The sequence below is a fragment of the Seriola aureovittata genome, chromosome 6 (genome assembly GCF_021018895.1).
Source record: "Seriola aureovittata isolate HTS-2021-v1 ecotype China chromosome 6, ASM2101889v1, whole genome shotgun sequence".
NCBI lineage: Eukaryota > Metazoa > Chordata > Actinopteri > Carangiformes > Carangidae > Seriola > Seriola aureovittata.
The window spans coordinates 29881837-29899848 of record NC_079369.1 but is presented as its reverse complement, the minus strand read 5'-3'; the positions used below and the strand labels follow the sequence as shown (position 1 = coordinate 29899848).

The 18012-nt window shown below is 42.4% G+C and overlaps 1 protein-coding gene across 1 annotated transcript in view; it reads left to right on the top strand.

Annotated features, from left to right (window-relative positions):
• The first annotated feature begins 2603 nt into the window (after positions 1–2603).
• Positions 2604–18012, top strand: part of LOC130171557 (uncharacterized) — a 36730-nt gene continuing 21321 nt past the window's right edge. Inside the window, exon 1 of the mRNA XM_056379633.1 lies at positions 2604–6467. Within this exon, the coding sequence (XP_056235608.1) occupies positions 4854–6467 (1614 nt within the window). The 5' untranslated portion in view covers positions 2604–4853. The remainder of the gene's footprint in view (positions 6468–18012) is intronic.

The window sequence follows — 18012 nt, the reverse complement described above, 5'->3', positions numbered from 1 at the left end:
GACCAAAGATCCTCTATACAGAAGATATCGCATTACAGCCAGTGCCAATGGTATGAAATGGGACACAGTTCCGGTGTCCTAAATGGGCGTTGTCCCCCAACCCCTCCCTCAAGCCAAGGCAACTAGCATGAAATGTGACAGTACCTAATATTAAAATCTATCCCTGTCTAGACTTACTTCTCTGCATCCTTTGGGAATGAAAAGTCAGATACATTTTTCTTGTTATCACAGCCTATTGCTGCACAAAGCTCAGGCATTTTTAATACTAACTGATGGATTACTTGTCCCTGCCAAAAGAATACAACAATAAATGGTACAACATGGATACAGTACAAATTTGTTCCTTTTTTGTCACTGATTTTTATCTACTGATGACATCTGATCAGCCCAGTACAAAGTCATGTCAGTTTAATAGGCTAATACTCTGTTTTTAGCGATTGTTAAGCATTGAAACAAGTTTTAAAGTTTAATCCATAGTTTCACGTATAAGTAAGTCAATCCAAAAATAACTTTGGTCCATCTAAACATCTGGTTATCGGTTGACTAACAATGTTGGCAGTTGACAGATCTCGTGAGAGTATGGCACTGAGACAGAGGCCTCCGATAAAGTTAATTTTCTTTTCATCTGAAAAATGTCATTTTGATGTGGCTTGTGAAAAATGGGTCCACTATTTATTTTGGTTACTATACAGCAAAAGAATCAGTCATAAAAATAAATAATTGTCGGAAATGAAGCATCTCGGTTTCTCTACTGTCTCTGGAATGACCAAGTCCAGGGGACAATGTGGTGGATGGATGAGTCAACAAAACATCAGGCAGCCGCTGTTAGTTTCCTCTTTCCAACCATGAATATTCAAGACTGCTGTTCTTCCCTTAAATGTAACCCAGTGGTCTCCAACAGCCGTGGACCGGTACCAGGCCGTGGTATAATCACTACTGGGCTGCACTGAAAGGAGAAATTACTTTTTTTTTTTTTTATTGGTAAAATACAACAAATGCCTGATATTATTGAACTTGTTGCAGTGAAAATTTTCATTGAAACCGGTCCTTGTTGAAAAAAAGGTTGGGGACTGCTGATGTAACCAAGTGGTTATTATTGTAACCATGACGATGAAGGTCCCCTAACCTTAACAAAGTATGTAAACTAACCCAAACCATGGTCCCTAAACCAGGTTCTCCTTGTACTTAAATGTAACCAAACCAGAGACAGAACTAGTGTCATGTGTTGTTCTGGAGGACATACTGGTGCTGTAGTTTCATTTTGACTTGTTGTTAAACAAATATGCTGACTTGCTATTCTGTAATGTATATATGGTAATGTAATTTAGATTGAGTTTTACTGTCCCAAAAGGAAACTTGTTTTCACAGCCTTTACATAGGTCACACACTAACATACAGATTTACGCAATACGTGAGATATGCACTTGTTCACATTTACACATTCAAACTTGTATCCACATGTATGAATTCACACAAATATGTCTGGATGTACACAAACAGTGTCGATAATGCAATCTGTTCAGGGCTGCTGTAGCAGAAAAGCCCTGGCTCTTCTCCATGTTAAAGTCCTTTAGCTGTGACCACATGCCAGTAATGTGACCAGTTGAAGTGGCAATCAATGTCATCTGCTATTAAAAGCTAGGCATGTGATGACTCTGTCATTCACGTCTGAGACAGTGGGTGCATTTTGGAGGCAGAGTGTGTGATGCTGAGGTAGGTAACTGTGGCTGCGCATCAACAGATGGTGGGAGTTTGTACTGTATAGGACATGGAGTTTTCTATGATGATTAATGGATAGCAGTGATGTGTTGATTGAAACTGAGTTTAGGATATGTGAAGTGGGGTGTGTTTGATGTGAAGGTACATATCAGTGCACCACTTTGTGAAGTGAGAAAAGGACTGTTGATAGGTGATTTAGTGTCATTTCACAGTGCAAGTGTCATTGTACTGTTTGAAGTGTGTTTTGATACAGTTGTTTGTGTAGATGGTGAAGAGAACGAGACTGAGTTCATCCTTATTTATAAATGTCCTATCTCTTTTGTCTTTCTCTGAATCACAGTGTAATGATATGATGATCATCACTGTGACTCTCAGCAGCAGCAGACACAATGGTTTAATGTGAGATGATAAGCTGATGTAAGTCAAACAGCAATGAGAGCAGCACACGGGGTGCAGACTGTATATCAAGGTCATGTTTGCCCAGGGGAGCAACCATTGCTCTTAGCTGGGAGCAGGCACAGAGCGTGATGGGATACTATATTAAGAAGCTGCTAATATAACTGCACATGAGAAAAGGGAGTTTCAGACAAAGGATCAATGTTACTGCCTTCTCCAGATAAAGGACCAAATGGATGCATTTGAACAAGCATATCAGTGTGTGTCAGTGTACTGTACTTTGTTAGATTGTGAACATTAACAATGTGTCCTTCATCTTCCCAATAATGGTGCATGTATTATGACTGTATTGTATGATCAATGCTGAATAATCTACCGGCATATGAAAAGTGGGTAAACTATGACTGTTCTATGACTTGAATAAAGATACAAGTCCAAAGTCTGACGACCTAAACCACCATTTATTTTTTCTTTCCCCTCTGATAAGACCCACAGGACCTATAAATCACTGTTGAACAATAAATAACTGGTAACACTTTTATGCTGTGACAGTAGTGTGGTAAAGGTTTAGTTAGGTTTAGGCACAAAAACAAATCGGTTGAGATGAGAGGTCCTGTGTCATCATGGTTACAATGATAAACACATGGTTAAGGTTACAGAATGGTCATGGTTAAAGGAAACTGTATGTAGAAACAAACAGCTGTCTCCTGTGTTAGAGTCCAGTGTTTAGTTGACCTGTAAAAATGTTGCTTTGGGGCATTTGCTGAAATGACTGATGACTGATGATGACGCAGCTGTTATACAAAGCTTCTTGCACCAAGCATCAACCTCTGGGGCTGAAAAATGAAGCCAACACTACAGTCCCAAAAACTGCAGTTCCTCTAATCACCACCAGAGTCAATTTAGGTAACTTCCTCCTTCATTACAAATGTTTATATATAATTCACCTGTTTACATTTTATTAAGGCTTAAAGTTATGTATACTTGTGAGCGTGGCCTCTTTGAGTGACAGGTGGGTGTCGTCACAGTCCTCCGTCTGTTTAGCATCCCCTTTGCTTATTCAGTCAGTGAACGTGACCTCTCGATGTTTTTGGTGTTGGTTCTTATGGAGGTTTCTTCATGTAAATATCACAGATATTTTGACTTGTTGGTTAGCTGACTAACAGAACACGAGGAAGTCTGTGCTCCTGCTTTTAGAGGTGAGTGAAATTCTGGTATTATTCCATTTATATGTTAGCACTAATTAGCAGGTATGGTCTGCATTCATACTAGGCTTGTTAGCTTAACCTTTCAGGCTAATTAGCCGACGAATGAATTAGCCTTGGGTTAGCCTTCGAGCAAGATGACCAGTTGTGCTAACAATGCCAACAGGTTCTTATGCTTCCCACAGTTATCAAACCAGCATCATGCACCGAAGTCTCAGCTCCACACATGCCCTGCCTCTTTATAGCCGTGGTCTACAGGAGAAACCAGTGGGTGATGTCATGGATGCTATGTCCATCTTTATTTACAGTATGTGGCTTTCACAGATGACCTAAGGGGTTGTCTTTTATAAGAAGACAGTGGAGAGTTAAAGTGTTACTCCACCAATTTAGTAATACCCCTTCATTAAACAGGGGGACTGAAGAATCAAAAGTGGTTCAGAGTTCACTGTTGATCTTAGAAACAGAAGTTGAGATCAAGTGATGCACCTTTGTAACACAGGCTGTTAAACATGTGTTAAGGCAGTCCACATGCAGAAGCTCCTGCAGAGCCACAGAACAAATCAATCACCTGTTTCCACAGGCTGAGTAGAAGCCTGCTGATGGTGGTGGGTAACTTTGTCAGAGGTTCTTTGCATTTTCATGATGACCCTGAGCAGTTGTTGTTGTAATGTAAGTAATTCATGCACAACTTCAGAAATGTCTTACTCCACTTAATTGACTAGTTCATTTTTAAATCATTTACAAATCTGTGAGTCAACAGCATGTTTCCTGTTAGCTCTCTCTTGACATTAGAATTTTAATTTTACACATATGAAGAGAGACTCATTGATGATTAGTGATGTGAAAAATTAATATACAAATACGAGAAATCTTCCAGGCTTGGCTGGACCATTGTATTGTTAATGCTCCTCTACTAATACTACCCCACCACCACTTATTATTTATTACACAACTAGTACAGTAAGTGCATTTTTCATTATATTTGCTTGTTGTGGTTAGAACAGTATGTGAACGGTGATTGTGTTTGTACTCTTGCATAGTTCAACTATTTATGTACACACACACATACAGTGTGCATGCTCACACAAACGCACACAAAATCCAAGATAATGCTAATAATGCTATAAATAAAGAAATAGCAGCTCCTACACACAACTATTAAAACAAGCAAAAAAGACTAAATACACACTGATTTGTCATAATGATTACACACACTCAGGATATTATTTGTCAGTGTGGTGTAAAAGTGAAAATAAAGGGCTTTTATTTGGCACATGATGATCCTGGAGGTCACAGTCCTGCAGTCCTCTCATCCACCACATCACTGCTCTGCTGCTGGTCCCATATGCAGTCCAATACTGCAGCCTTCTGACAAGGAGCGCGCTTCCAAATTTACCCTCCCGCTGCGCTCGCTCCCTGTACCTTAAAAAAGCGCGTGCACGGTTGAAGGTCACTTAAACACAAAAGGCTTTCAGCGCTGCGGTCCAATATAGCGCATGCGCGCTGCCGGAGGACTGCTTCACAGACCGCAATATGGCGAGAATGCCTGCCAGCGGAGACACAGAGCAGGAACAGATGAGCTGCCCCGAGAAGAAGAGGGATGAGGATGACGAGGAGGAAGATGAAGATGAGATCCAGGAGGTCCAGATCACCGGGGAGTCGGAGGATGAGGAGTCCGACAGAGATGGTGTGGAGCTTGAGTGGGAGTCGGGGAGTACATTGCTGGAATCCAGCGGTTCTGCCGCGGAATCACAAGCGGTCGTTATGGGGAGTATGGACCGAGAAGAGGAGGAGGAGGAGGAGCAGGAGGCGGACACCTTCAGCAGCAGCATCCCTGCTGGGCTGGAGTCTCACCTGGAGGGAGATCTTCAGCGCTCAGAGCGGAACAGGCTGAGCGAGAACACCCGCCTGGCCACCCGGTATGCGGTGAGGATCTTCAGGGAGTACCTCAGCGAGAAAGCCCAAAGTCCAGACTTTGAAACTCTGGACAAGGAGGCACTCTGCGCGGTGCTGCGCTCCTTTTACTCGGAGGCGCGCTCTAAAAGTGGACAGTTGTACAGCAAGTCGTCCCTCATCAGCATCCGGAGCTCACTGAACCGGTACCTGAACGAGCCGCCCTACTGCCGCACCTTGGACCTCACCAAGGACCCCGAGCTGCGCAGTGCCAACCTGACCCTGGCCGCGGTCATACGGAGGCTGGAGGAGCAAGGCGCCGGTCCCGTGGTGCAGAAACAAGCCATCACGCGCTCGGACCTGAGGAAACTGTACGAGTCCTCCGTGTTAAACACCGGCACGCCGTTTGGGCTGCTAAACAAAGTCTGGTTCGAGACCTGTATGTATTTCTGTACCAGGGGACGGGAGAATCAGCGGGAGCTGGAAGAAGACTCGTTCGGCCTGGCAGTGGATGAGGACGGGCGAAAGTTTGTGTATTTCAAAGCTCTGGGACCGTACCACAAGTCCCGCTCCGCCGCCTGGACCAAGAAGCGTCCGGACTCAGAAGAGGACACCTTGCCGCGGATGTACGAGACGGGCACGGAGCAGTGTCCGTACGCCAGCTTCGTCCGGTACGTGTCCAAACGGAACCCGCTGTGCAGGGCGTTCTTCCAGCGGCCCCGGGACCACTGCTGCGCGAGCGACGTGACTTGGTATGAGAACAAAGCGATCGGTAAGAACCTGTTGGGTACGAGGATGCAGATGTTGTCGCGCGCCTCCAAGCTCTCCAAGACTTATACTAACCACTGCATCGGCGCCGTCTCCATAGCAACGCTAAATAGCATCGTGGGCGCCGCGGGCTCTAGGCCTAAGACGCTTTACGTTGCCTCGGAAACGGTCAACGGTCACGCGCAATCCCACCTCCAGCTTGTGATCCCGTACCTGCGCCGGGTCACGGACTCTGGGGATCTGAAACCGCAGCGGACAACAATCGCAGCTGCAGCGACAACAACAACAAACTCAGAATCAACAACAACAGCAGCAGCGAGGGGAGGCAGCAGAGAGGAGCAAGCGGGGGCTCCGCGCGCCAAGAAGCTGTGCGTGCGCCCCGGGACACGCGCAGAGTCTCCTGTGGAGCGGAACGAGAGCGAGTCAGCGTCGGCGAGAGCTACGGAGTCACATCCACAGCCTGCCGTCAGGTTGTCCGCCACACAGGTAAGACTGGGCACGTGATCAGCAGTTTGTGTGCCAACAGGTCGTGCGTAAAAAGTGTGAGTTGTGTGTAAGCAACACAGAGACCCCCCCCCACCCCACACACACACACACACACTTTTTCAGGTGAACTGCAGTAACAGGATCTGTTGATCCACACAAAAATCAACTCATTTGGTTGCATTATTTAATCTATTCCCAGCTGGCACTGGACATCACATCAATGTAACGTCAGAGAGGCGTTGGAAATGAAAAATCGGGTTGACGTCAAACCCAACGTGTGTTTGTCATCAACATCCAACGTTGGACAGACGTTGAATTTTGGTTGGAAATCAAAATTGGATATTCGTCATAACCCAACATTAGCTGTAAAATTATAACTTGAAAGAAAGATGATGAAATTGAGTTAGTATGGATCTTGTTTGCATCACGAACGTTTAACAGAGCCACATTTAAAGTTTTTTTTTGTTGTTGTTGTTTTTTTTGTCATTTTTGCCTTTATTGAGATAGTGAAATGAGAGACAGACAGGAAAGTCAGGGAGAAAGAGGGTTTGACAAGCAGCAAAGGGCCACAGGTCGGACTCGAACAAAAAGCCCACGAACAGAGCTGCATTTGAGTTGTAAATGAAAAATCAACAAGCTTAGAAATTTGGATGTCATACGTTAGACAGATGTCAAGATGTCAGACAGACCCAAAGTATTAATTTTAATATATAAGCATACTTCAGGCAGAAGGCGACAGCTGTTTCTGCTGTAGTTCTCTGGACAGTCTCTGTAAGAAATTTTTGAAACTGTAAATCTATGAGAATGTAAGTAGGCTACAGTAAGCAGTAAAAGCATTAAATTTCAGACATTCTTAGAGGTCACGCACATTTACCACAGTCTTCCATGTAAATGCTGTGATTTGGACTTTGGATGCTGTTCACAAACAGCGAGCAGCTGGCTATAGGCGAGAAAAGTGCCAGCAGCTTTGTTTTTTAAAGACGCCAAAGAATGGAAAAGACACCTATCCAGCAAGTTCACACTACAAACAATTAAAAAGCGGGCAGGTGGCCACTGTGCTAGTGGTTCCTGGTTTTTAGGAGGTAGACCCCCCTTCATGGTGAAATTCGCCATGACTTAATTTGTCATCAACCTGTAGATACAAAAGGAAAAAGGATTTAAAAGTCCAAATAATGGACTGATGCAAAAGAGCAGTAAGAATGTGAATGTGAAAAATCTCTATGTCTCTAAACATTTACTCACATTTACTACAAAAAAAAAAGGCCTAGAATACGAACGCGCTGGATTTTCTGCCTGCGGAAGGAGGCGACGACCTGACTTCGCTACTCTTCAAACAGGTGAACAGGGTTGCCACCCGTCCCGTATAATACGAGACAATTACGTATTTGAAAATAAAATGCTGACGTCTCCGCCTCCCGACAAAAATTGTAGTGCTTGTTTTCTCTGTACTTGTTGGATTTGAATCAATACGGGACAAAATTTGTCCCAAATTTTCGTTCATGTTATGTCCTCAAAGTGCTGTGAACAATTTTTTTTTTTTCAAATAAAAGGTGGCAACCCTACAGATGAATATTATCTCTTTTACATCCAAGCACATCCAGCTTCTTGAAAAGTTTCCCTAAATCAACGGTACATCCCATCGTGTATGTTCTTGCGGAAATGTCTCAAATCACAGATTACTCTGAAAAGAGAGTTCGTGAGGAGGAGAATCGCGAGGACTGGTGAAACAGTGCAGAGTGCAGACATCAGACATCATTCATTGTTCTAATATGGGAAAAGAAAAGGTGCCAGTGGAGGAGAGTATCAGAGGCCGAGTACCAAGTCTCTACACCTAGCAGTGTATTAACAGTGTATTAAAGCCGACTTTATCAAAATTTGCCAGGAAAATCCTCAAATTAAAATATTTCAACTGAATAGCATTCAATGATTAAAATGTTGCCCTTTCTATAAAAGTAAAACAAAACTTTTATTAGTCTACTATGTGTGAAGTCAAGACCAATCCCAACAGGCCATTTTACATTGCCTATGGACAGATGCCACATGAGAAATACAGAGGAGACTTGTTGATAACAATAATGATTTAGTGAGGAATAAAATTTTTCCCTATTTCCTTGTAGCCTGTCTCTTTGTCTCTTGTTTTTGTGTCCTGAATGTTATTAATGTTAAAGCCTAAACAACATGGCCAAGTTTTGAAAATAATGGTTTTACAAACTACAAAAAAAATGTTCTAACTAAAGCTACTCAACTGATTTTCAAACTTTTATTGTAGGCTAATTCGCCCAGCATTCTGTGTTGCTATAGTAGCATGTCAGTTTCCAGTTTGTGTACAATGCTTTATCAGAGTTTAGACTGCAGATGCTGTCGGTGTGTAATTTCATAACAGCAGATGTTTTTCTATTAGGACTAGAAGTACTTACAAAACAGTGTAGGTAAGACGGGAGGTAGAGCTTAAAATTCTGCCTGACTTTTCTGTTGAGACAAGCTTATGAGCCAACAGCGCAGTGCGCCACTCTCTCCCTTGTTAAAAGTTAATCTAGCTCACCCAGCAATCAACCTCTCTCTGTCTATGCAATCAGCAAATAATATTCCAACTAGATCATTCAAACAAGGTGGGATTTCCTAAAACTGGATCAAAATGTCACTGTTCTAAATTAAACTTTTATTTTCGCACAATTTCAGCAATGCCTGTGTGCTTGTAGTAAATACTAACTGTTGCAGGTAAATAATAATCTATCTCGTCTCTGAAAATGTAAAAAATATTTTTAAGTGTCACAGTCAACATAGTCGCCCTGTACTGCAGGATATCAGTCATTTCTGTTTTAGAGAAACAGATGTTTTAATAAACTTAATTTGAAACTGGTATTAACTTTAGTAATTAGTAGGCCCAGCCAAAATTGTCTCATCAAAATATTGTAACACTTTTCTAATACTAAACTAATACTTTTCTCTTTTTATCATGTTTAGGCAAGCACCTCTGAGCTCATTCACTGGGCTTTTGCTTTCTGAACCAGGCAGTCCTTGGAAAACTCGGTGAACTCTACGGCGATTTCCTGTCACTGGTTTTAGAAATATTTCTCTCAATTTTATGTCTGTAGACAAAACTCTTACATCATTTTTAAGTTAGTATTGCAATGCACTTAAGTCAAACTTTAGTAGGCCTATTTTAAGCTAGGTGGAAATGGTGCGAGTTCACAAAAACCCATAGCTGATCGATACTTGAGAACGCTAGCTTGCTATGTCCACAGAAAAAATAAAACTAATAAATGAAAGTTATCATACCAAAAAAAAAATTATATAACCTTACCTCTGCTCACGGTGACGGTCACGGTCCAAAACAGGTAGTCCAGAGAGAAAGGGAAACTTACCGACAACAGAAACCTGCAGAGGGAAACTTGCAGACCAAACAATCCTGACATCATGATCATACAAATACATAAACACACAGCTGTGGTTTCTCAATGGGAATGTCTCTCTGTTGCCATTGGTAACTATACCTGCTGATGAATTTACCCACCATGCATTATGGTAATGGCTGCAGGGTAAAGAATGCTTGTTCTCCTATCATCAAAGGTGCACACACACACACACACACACACACACACACCCTGAATAAGCATGTATACATGCATCCTGTGTGCAGTGTTTGTGTCTCTCTGTCTCCCTCACTCACACACACACAGATTTGTGTACTGTATGCAGCTCTACAGTTTTGTTGTGTAGCCTTCGTGGGGTGACTGGACTGTGTGCTTGTACACGCTGTCATTTTCAAATTTGTTGATATGATTTAAATAAACAACCACAAACAAAAGCAGTCAAAATGGGAAATAGTCAGAAACTAATATAATCAGATACACTGTCTTCAGTCATCATCTCTGGGTCCAGTGATGTCTAGAGTCTGGTCTTTATTACACAGTCTCACAGTCCGCACCTTCCTCTCTCCATCCTCCTCCTCCTCCTGCTCTGTGTGAGTCTCCTCACTTCTCATGTGATGGCTGGATTTGAAAGCATTTTAGAGACTTGGTTTCTAGTGGGAGGAGCTTTGAAGAGACCCATCACCTCTGTATTTGGAAAATCCTGGTTAAGGCCCTGACAGATGCTGTGAAGCGTTCATGTACTGTGGGAATTTTCATGTTCCCTGACTGGACAGAGTGTTTCATAGAAGAAACAGACAAATTCAGTGAAGACCTTCATGTTACAGCTGCAATGATGCTTCATAATGGACAGCCACAGAAAACAGTACACACTGGATGTTTTTGGCTCAGGACAACCACAGTCAAATCTTCAGAAAGATCACATAGTACTGGAGCAGCTGCACTGGGGGCTCTTCAATGTCACTTCTCTCTAACCAATCAAAATCAAGAAGGGGGCAGGACTTACAATAATATAACTGTCCACAATGGCAGAGGAGAAAATGATCCTGGCCGTCACTGAGCCTATTTATTAATGACCTGAAAGTCGGGGTCATGCAGGGATGTTGTCTGTCCGGATATCAGGTGAGTGTCATATTTCTGATCAGATAGCTACAGGTTAGGTTAGCTAACAAGTTAGCTAGCTGGCATTAATATTTACTGTTACTATGGTGACCAATAACCAATGTAGTTGGGCACACTGTGATGGTTAAGGTAGCAATGGATCTTGTAAGAGTTTTATATGGATCCTTTCGCAGTGGAGGACTGTGACAGGAAGTGGAAATAGTTTTAGATTCAGAGAGATTTAGTTTTAGAGACATATGCCGAGAAGATGCCTAAGGAACAGCTGAAGAAGAGTGGATCAGCCAGCAGGTTAAAATTAAGTGCTCAGCTTCCTGGAGCCCCATTCAACAGAGAGACTTCCCACCTCCAGCCTCTGTTCACAGAGGGAAGTAGCCCCCTCTGTCAAGACTGTCAAGTGAAATATCTGTAGCAATACATCTGAGTTCTACCATAAGAACTTAACAGTTGACCATAAAAGACACATAATTATGTTTTCTACAGACTTTGGACAGTGAGTTGGAGCTGCCACCCATCGCTTCCCAAAGATGTCTGCCTTAACACAAGTCACAGACAAAAGGATTATTAATCATATGTCTAAGTAGGGGGTGCCAGGTGTTGAAGGAGCCTTTGTTGTTCGGGTGTTCAGTGATGTTCACAGGAATCTGTCACTCTGTCAAACCTGGTGATGCTCTGCACTGCAGCTGGTGTGTGGGCCACATCAACATCTTAAGAGTCTTAGTGGAGAAACTTTTGGCCTTTACCTCAGGTGACACTCCCAACACCCTCCTGTACAACCTCCACTGGTTGTCTTCTCCTCAATCTGATGTTGTCCAGGATGCCACCGTCACTGCTCCTAGGACAGAGACATTTAACACTGTGTTGTATTTTAAAAGCTTCTTATATTATCAAATCTTTATCTGAAAAGTATCTAAAGCTGTCAGATAAATGTAGTGGAGTAAAAGGTAAAGTAAAATACTCCAGTAAAGTACAAGTACCTCAACACTGTACTTCACTACTTGAGTAAATGTACTTACTATCCACCACTGCCGGAGATAAAGCACACACTCTAACATTGAAGATGACGCTGCTTCCTGTGACGCAAAAATTTTTCCATGAGATCGATAATATTTCTCTGCTGTCTTTCCTGACTCTCCTTACTCTACATCTTCTAAATCTCTCTGATTCTACAATTGATTGGTTAATTGTCACTATCTTCTAACTTCACTGGGTGATTTTAAACAGAATTCTCTCTTTTTAAGTGGTTTCTTGTTTGCTTAGCTTAGTCTAGCTTAGCCTATCCCAATGGCCTTTCAGCTAACAATACCTCGCTGTTGTAACTATGGCTTGTGCTGACTGTTCCGCTTTCACAGAAAGGATGTCTCAACTAGAGAGACGTGTCTGTCAGCTAGAGCAGCTGTCTGCAGTCACCTCTCCTGACTGCTAACTGGTTTGCAACCCTTGCCAGCCCTGTTGGTAATCCTGTTGGCCTGGGTTCCTCTTCCACCTCTGGGGACAGGGTTAAGCTACGCACACTAGTTATAGGGGACTCCATTACCCGCAATGTTAGACTAGCTTCACCAGCCAGCGTTTACTGCCGACCTGGGGCCAGAGCCTCCGACATTGAAGCTAATCTTTGGGTGCTGCCATTCACACAGGGAGAAACAGGGTACCCAGGCACACTCCACTAGCTCCAGCTACAACCACATAGTTATTCATGTTGGTGCCAATGATATACAGATGAAGCAGTCAGAGATCACTAAAGCTAGCCTTACGAGGACGTTTCAGTTTGCCAGAAAGATTAGTTGGCATCGATTAACTGTCTCTGAACCGCTGGCTGGCCTGTCACTGTAGAGAGCAGAGATATAGTTTTGTAGATAACTGGCCTTTCTGGGGCTGCCCTGACCTGCTGAAATCATCTTACCAGAAAAGGGGCTGCTGTTTTGTCTAGCATTGTAGATAGGTGTTTACAGCAAGTTTGACACTTGGGACTTAGTGCCCAGCAGGTTGCAGGTGATTGGAGAGCCTGTTACGGTTTTAGGAAGTGCGGTTTTGGAGTCCACTAGTCTAGAATCTAAGTCTAGGGAGGAAAATCCCCATAGTATAGACAATCTGCCTGATTTGCCATATTTATAATATTGAGACTGTCTCCCTCTCCCACCACCATTCCTATAACTTGTGGCAACAAAGTATCACACAAAGCATCTGACACATTTCTCCAAAACAAGATCACTACTGTATCCTCCAACCATCACGTGCGCAGGCCCTCTAAAAAAGATGTCTTATTCCTATTAAGGCTTTGTCTACCAGAAGCCTCACTGACCAGCCTGTTGCTAGTAACTCCAGCCTTAAGAGGACCCTCAAATTTGGTTTCCTGAACATTAGATCATTGTCCAGTAAAGCATTACTAATAAATGACTTGATTCTTGAGCATAAGCTGGATATGATTGGTCTGTGGAACATGGCTTAAACCAAATGTTATCCTTCCTCTTATTGAGACTTCCCCACCTGATTATACCAATGCACATGCTGCTTTAGTCACTAAGCAAGGTGGGGGTGTGGCTTTAATCTATAAATCAGATTTCAGGCTAGTGACTAAACGGGAAGGGACCTTTAACTCTTTGGAAGCTCTTATATTGAAATCTTCTTCATCAGCTAAGATTAGCCCTCTCCAGGATGACAGACTACGACCATTTCATCTTGTGATACTTTACAGACCACCCGGCCCTTATTCACAGTTTTTGGAAGAATTTGGTGAATTTATCTCAGGTCTTGTCACTGACACGACAACATTCTAATAATTAGTGACTTTAATATTCACTTGAATAAGGCCTGGGATCCTCTAAGTAAAGCCTTTGAAGCACATATTGACACTTTTGGGTTCACCCAGTTTGTGGCTGAACCAACACTCTGCACTGACAACACAGGTATGTAGTCTGACTGTCTCCCGTCACTTCTGCAATCTCTGATCACTTTTTTATCAAGCTTGAGGCAACACTAGACTGTTCTCACATTACTAGTTTAAATGTATTTACCACACGACCGAGCATATCAAAATCTGAAGCACTCTGCTCATAGTGGCGTGTGTGTGTTAAAATATATGCATGCTCTCTCCACTGCTAGAGCAACCCACTTCTCTCAGTTAATCAGTAACAATAAACACAATCATAGATTTCTTTTTGACACTGTAGCTAAGCGGCAGCCGATTACTTTCTAGAATTTTTCAGTAATAAAATAGACGAGATTAGACATAAAATGTTTCTCAAGCTTCTACAAAACCAGCAGAGCATTATATTGAGTCCCTGTTAACTTCTCCTTTTCAAATTATTTGCAGTCATGGAATTTATTTAAAACAAAACTGAGATGCTGGTTTGCCTGACCCAACATAGACACCAGTTTGATCAAGTAACAATAAAGTCTAAGACTAATGCTGAAATCTTAATTCATGCTTTTGTTTCATCAAGACTTGATTAATTTTAACTTTTTGTTTTCTGGCCTGCCACGTGCTCGTATTAAACGTCTTCAAATGGTTCAGAATGCTGCAGCTTGAATTGTTACCAAATCCAGAAAGTTTGACCATATTACACTGATTTTAGCCTTCATTGGCTTCCTGTCCATATCAGATCAGACTTTAAGGTGCTTTTGATGGCATATAAGGTTCTAAATGTACTTGCTCCTTCATACCTGTGTGATCTGCTTAAACCTTATAGTCCATCTCATGCTCTCTGTTCCCAGAATTTAGGGTTCCTGTCTGTTTCCAGAGTTCAAAAGACATCAGCTGGCTGCACAGCCTTTTCCTATCGGGCCCCTCTACTCTGGAACAACCTCCCTGCTGATATCAGACTGTCTGACTCCATTCAGACTTTCAAATCTAAACTTAAAACATATTTTTATGCCTTAACTTCCAGCTCGCTTCTTATTCTTTTTCAAGCTCAGGCTCTGTACCTGTTGCCATCCTACCACCGGCGGATGGGCCTCAATCTCAATAAACCAGTAAACTCAGTACAAAATAGCCCAGGTTGTTCTGCCGAAGAGATCACTGTAAACTTCCTGAAAATCACTGCATCATTCTAACCATTTGTTTTTTCCCTCAAGCACATGAGCGCCCAGGCTGTGTGTCTCTTTCTCTCCTTCTCTATCTCCTTCCTGTTACTCTCCGCAGGTCTTCCCGCCTCCAGAGCTGTAGCTGTAGAGTCTGGATCTGGAACTGTAAACCACCTACTGCCCCCATGATCCTGTTTAACACCTGCTGCTAAACCTGCTAGAATTTACCAAAATTTACTATCATTAATAACAATGATTATTAATGTTGTTAGCTGTCATTACTATTTTTATCAGCAGGACCACTACAGTTGCAATTACATTACTACTGCTGTTACTGCCACTACTATCACTATTATTAATATTGCTATCATTGCACATGCTTGTTCTTTTCCTTTGTGCGATCTCTTGCTCTCACTCTTTCTCTCTTGCTTGCATGCTCTCTCTCTCTCTCTTGCTCTATCTATCTCTCCCAACCCAACTGGTTGAGGAAGATGGCCCCACCCACCCTGAGTCTGGTTCTGCTCGAGTTTTCTGCCTCTTAAAAGGAAGTCTTTCCTTGCCACTGTTCTTGGTGGGAATTGTTGGGTCTTTGTAAATAATATTATAAAGAGAAGGTCTAGAGCTGCTCTATTTGGAAAGTGCCTTGAGATAACATATGTTGTGAACTGGTGCTATACAAATAAAAATGATTTGACTTGACTTGACTCTGTGTCATTAGTGATTGAATGCAACCAAACAGAAATTAACCTTAAAAACTGAATGGAACATAATGTGACTGTAGCCACAGCGACTGTTGACACAACTCATCAGTTGACTAAAGGTAAATACAGAGCTGTTCAGAAGGGTGGATGGTCTGTATATACCTGGTCTGGACCAGTCCTCTAAACCTACCTCAAACTGGATCCTGTTCAGTTTGAAATGCCAGTCAGTGGTTCAGCTTCTTTCCTGCACAGTTTCAACTTCAAAGGTTCATCAACGGTCATGTCAAGAATTGCTACCAATGCCAGGATGCAATTTCTACTCATCATTTAGCCAACCTTTCTAAAGTAGACCTGATGTTCACAAAGAAGAAATGTTTGTAACCTAGCAACAATAAAAGCTTAAGAGAAGCAATCTGAAAATTAGGTCACAGGCGCCTTCAGCACAAACAATAGCGTCCTGTGGACAAAGCCTTTATAGCAGGCGCACCTGCATGTCACCTGTGCAGGAGAATCCATTTACCTTGACTCCTTCTACGATTGGTGGATAGTCCAGTAGATCAGCTAAATAAGTTATGACATCAAAATAAAAGTGGGTCACATGAGCAGGTGCAGAGAAGCCTGTCTATACACACACTGCTCATTTCTTGTTGTGTTGGCTTCTTTAAAGATTAAAGGATTTATTTTCTTTCCTGGTGGTGATGTGATTACTGGCATAAATATGGAGAGTGCTGCAAAGACTTCGGATGACAATATTGATAACTTATATTTTTATGAGAAACTCTTGATTTTTTATGTGTGGACTAAATGAATATAAATAATGGAGGAACAGACAGAGAGTCGGCAGGTAGAGAGTCTCCAGCACTTCACTTCCTGCTGGTTTAAGATGCTGGTAAATCTGTGTGCATAGTTACTGTGCAATGAATTTAGCAGTTAAAATATTGATAATTTATCCAAGCGAACAAGGTATAGTCAATATTGACAAACGTTTAAGCATTTATATCTTTGCTATGCTGCTTCTTACTAACATGATCAGGTCGCGGTAATGCGTTAAACATCAAAGATCCACAATAACAATGCAGACTGGCAGACTGACAGACTGAGTCTGAGTCCCCTGTTCAGCCGCATTAAGTGTGAATTACAGAAATAACTGTTGTGAAAATGAAACATCTAACTGTGCGTGGTTTCTGAAGCAGTCCTCCTTGAAGTGCAGGCGCACACTATAATGTTTGGAGCAGTGGAGAACCGTGAAAAAATTAAGTAGAGGACAGTTCAGTTTAAGAAAAGTTCTGGCAAGTCCTGGACTAGATGTCAGACCTCAGAATCAGAACTGAACAGGACCAGCTGAATTATAGCTGAACAGGTCTGAAAAGAGCAGTTTGGATGTTAATGAAAGAAAACAGCAGAACCGTGTAGAAAGAGCTGAGTAAGAGCCCAGAGGACCTGTGTTTCAGCCCACCACGCTGCCAAACAGCTTCTCTCTGAGCTTGTTGCTTTTATTATTGGCAGGCAGCTGGTGTTAGTGAGTAGCCTACAAGGCAATCTGGAGCAGCAGTCATATCTGTGTGGCTGACAGGCTGTCTTTGTATTTCCTCTGGCGTTGTCTGACAGTCCTGAGGCTCAGCTGTGATTCTCCAACATCAACACTCAAAAAGTTCACCTAGTGGAACAGTTCAAAGGATGTCACAAGGGGCATTGTGATTGGCTCATTGCAGAACAAGGTAGCCTTGGAGACACTTGGACTGGATTGAGAGGAACAGTCGTCCCACAGACCTGACATATATAATCTAAAATAAACTTCTGTATGAGCAGGGCATGTTAACCCCTCTGGGATCGTACTTACAGCTGCTTCTATACAATAAGACAAACAGCTCCTCTTCTCACATCCAGCAGACATGAAGCATCAGTATTGTCTCTGGACACCTGATAAACAAAAGTCCAGTATTCACTTTCAATGCTAAGAAGACAGTGTTCCTGAGAATATCTAGATCACACCAACCTTTTCCAACTCATGGCCCACTTGAAAATCTCAAAAATGTTGGCAGGCCACATCTGACCCTGTGTACAGAGGACAAATAATGTCTTGTCAGAGCACTTTTTATTTTAATGATTATGGTCAAACATCCAGGATTGAACTGAAAACAGGATATCAGATTTACTTTTTTATTTGATGGGGAGAGATCACTTGTCAATTCACCATCTATCTCTAGATTCTTTTTCCTCTTAATTCCTCCTGTTGTTAACTAGCTATCCATTTTGATACTCAAGTTTTTACTCAATCAGACTGAGATCGCAAACATGTGTGGTCTGTGGTCTGGCTGGCGATTATTATAG